Source organism: Condylura cristata, unplaced genomic scaffold, assembly GCF_000260355.1.
Source record: "Condylura cristata isolate star-nosed mole 26May11 unplaced genomic scaffold, ConCri1.0 scaffold00128, whole genome shotgun sequence".
Classification (NCBI taxonomy): Eukaryota; Metazoa; Chordata; class Mammalia; order Eulipotyphla; family Talpidae; genus Condylura; species Condylura cristata.
Window position 1 is genome coordinate 47,533 of NW_004567229.1, and position 1,327 is coordinate 48,859.

The 1,327-nt window shown below is 37.1% G+C and overlaps 1 protein-coding gene across 1 annotated transcript in view; it reads left to right on the forward strand.

The window, feature by feature from the left end:
- Positions 1 to 1,327, forward strand: part of LOC101620366 (butyrophilin-like protein 2) — a gene marked incomplete at its 3' end in the record, with an annotated part of 47,944 nt that overhangs the window by 40,348 nt on the left and 6,269 nt on the right. The window contains exon 5 of the mRNA XM_004695731.1: positions 1,283 to 1,303. Coding sequence (XP_004695788.1) covers positions 1,283 to 1,303 — 21 coding nt within the window. The remainder of the gene's footprint in view (positions 1 to 1,282; positions 1,304 to 1,327) is intronic.

Consider the following 1,327-nt stretch of genomic DNA (forward strand, 5'->3'; position numbering starts at 1 on the left):
ACCAACAGAGTTCTGTGGAGACAGTTGATACATATGTGTATCCTGACAGTTCTGTCAGGAACTGTCAAGATCTGAAGTGGGTTTTCTATGGGTATTTAGAAGACACTAACACCCATTTGTTTTGATTTTTGTGTTTTCTTTATACAGATTCCTTACTGTGATTACCACCACAGTAAATACTGTGCAAAAACCCCTCTCTGATTGAGTTAAGCATTAATCTCAGATATTGTTCATCACCCTAATCCACTCACACACAGAGTACTATTGGAATAATTGATACATAATGTATAAATTTTAAATGTACAACATAAAGATTTGACATGTATGTGAGTTGCAATGTGATTATCACAAAGGAATAGCTACCATCCTTCCTTCATATATTATACCCTTATTTACTTTGGTGAGAGTGATTGAGATCTATCTTCAAATTTGCACATTAACTCTATTATTCTGTACATATATCTGTAGTTTTCAGTATCTATTGTCAAATGGGTCCAAGATCTGAAGTAGAATCTCTGTGGGTAGGGAGAGGGAAACACTAACTAACGTGCTTTTGTGGTGTTTCTTTGGTTTTTTCATACAGAACAAATACAGCAACAGAGAGGTAAGTGATGACAACCAAACCTACCACTACTGAACTTAGTATTGACCTCAGATTTTGTTTTCTTACATGCACCATTTTGAGTGTAATTGTATGCGACTGTTCACATATACCATTGTATAAATTTAAGGATACACTCTAAAGAATTTTTTCTTAAAGATTTATTTATTTATACAGAACTGGGGTAAGGCCAGAGATGTGGAGGGTGAGAGGCTTCACCAGAGACAAAGTGGGAAGCAGAGCAGGCAGATCTAAGAAGTACACTGCTGAGGGGAGCAGCGGGCAGGTCAGGAGAGGTCTGCCATGCCTTGTGGATCTCTTCCAGGGTAGGCAGGAATCGAACTCATGCGGAAGTGGCTTAAGCTTCTTAGTGCTGTGCTTTAACCCACTGCGCCACCAGAGAGGGCCCACACCCTAAAGATCTTTATGCATATATATCACAAAATGATCACCACATTGATCCCCCATGTGTCACAAACTTCTATTTACTTTTGATGAGGATGCTTAAGATTTACTTTCTTAATAACATTCAGCTTTGTGTTTTAAATACATTCATTATGTTGTACATTTGTTCTTGATTTTAACTTTCCTGTTGTCAAGTGAGGACAAAGGAGGAATTTCTGTGTGGGGGAGATATGTTCTCTAACATATTTTTGTATGATTTTGTTTTTTTCCTTACAGGACACATAAATAAATTGTTCGGTAAGTTTTATGCAACAAAAAATC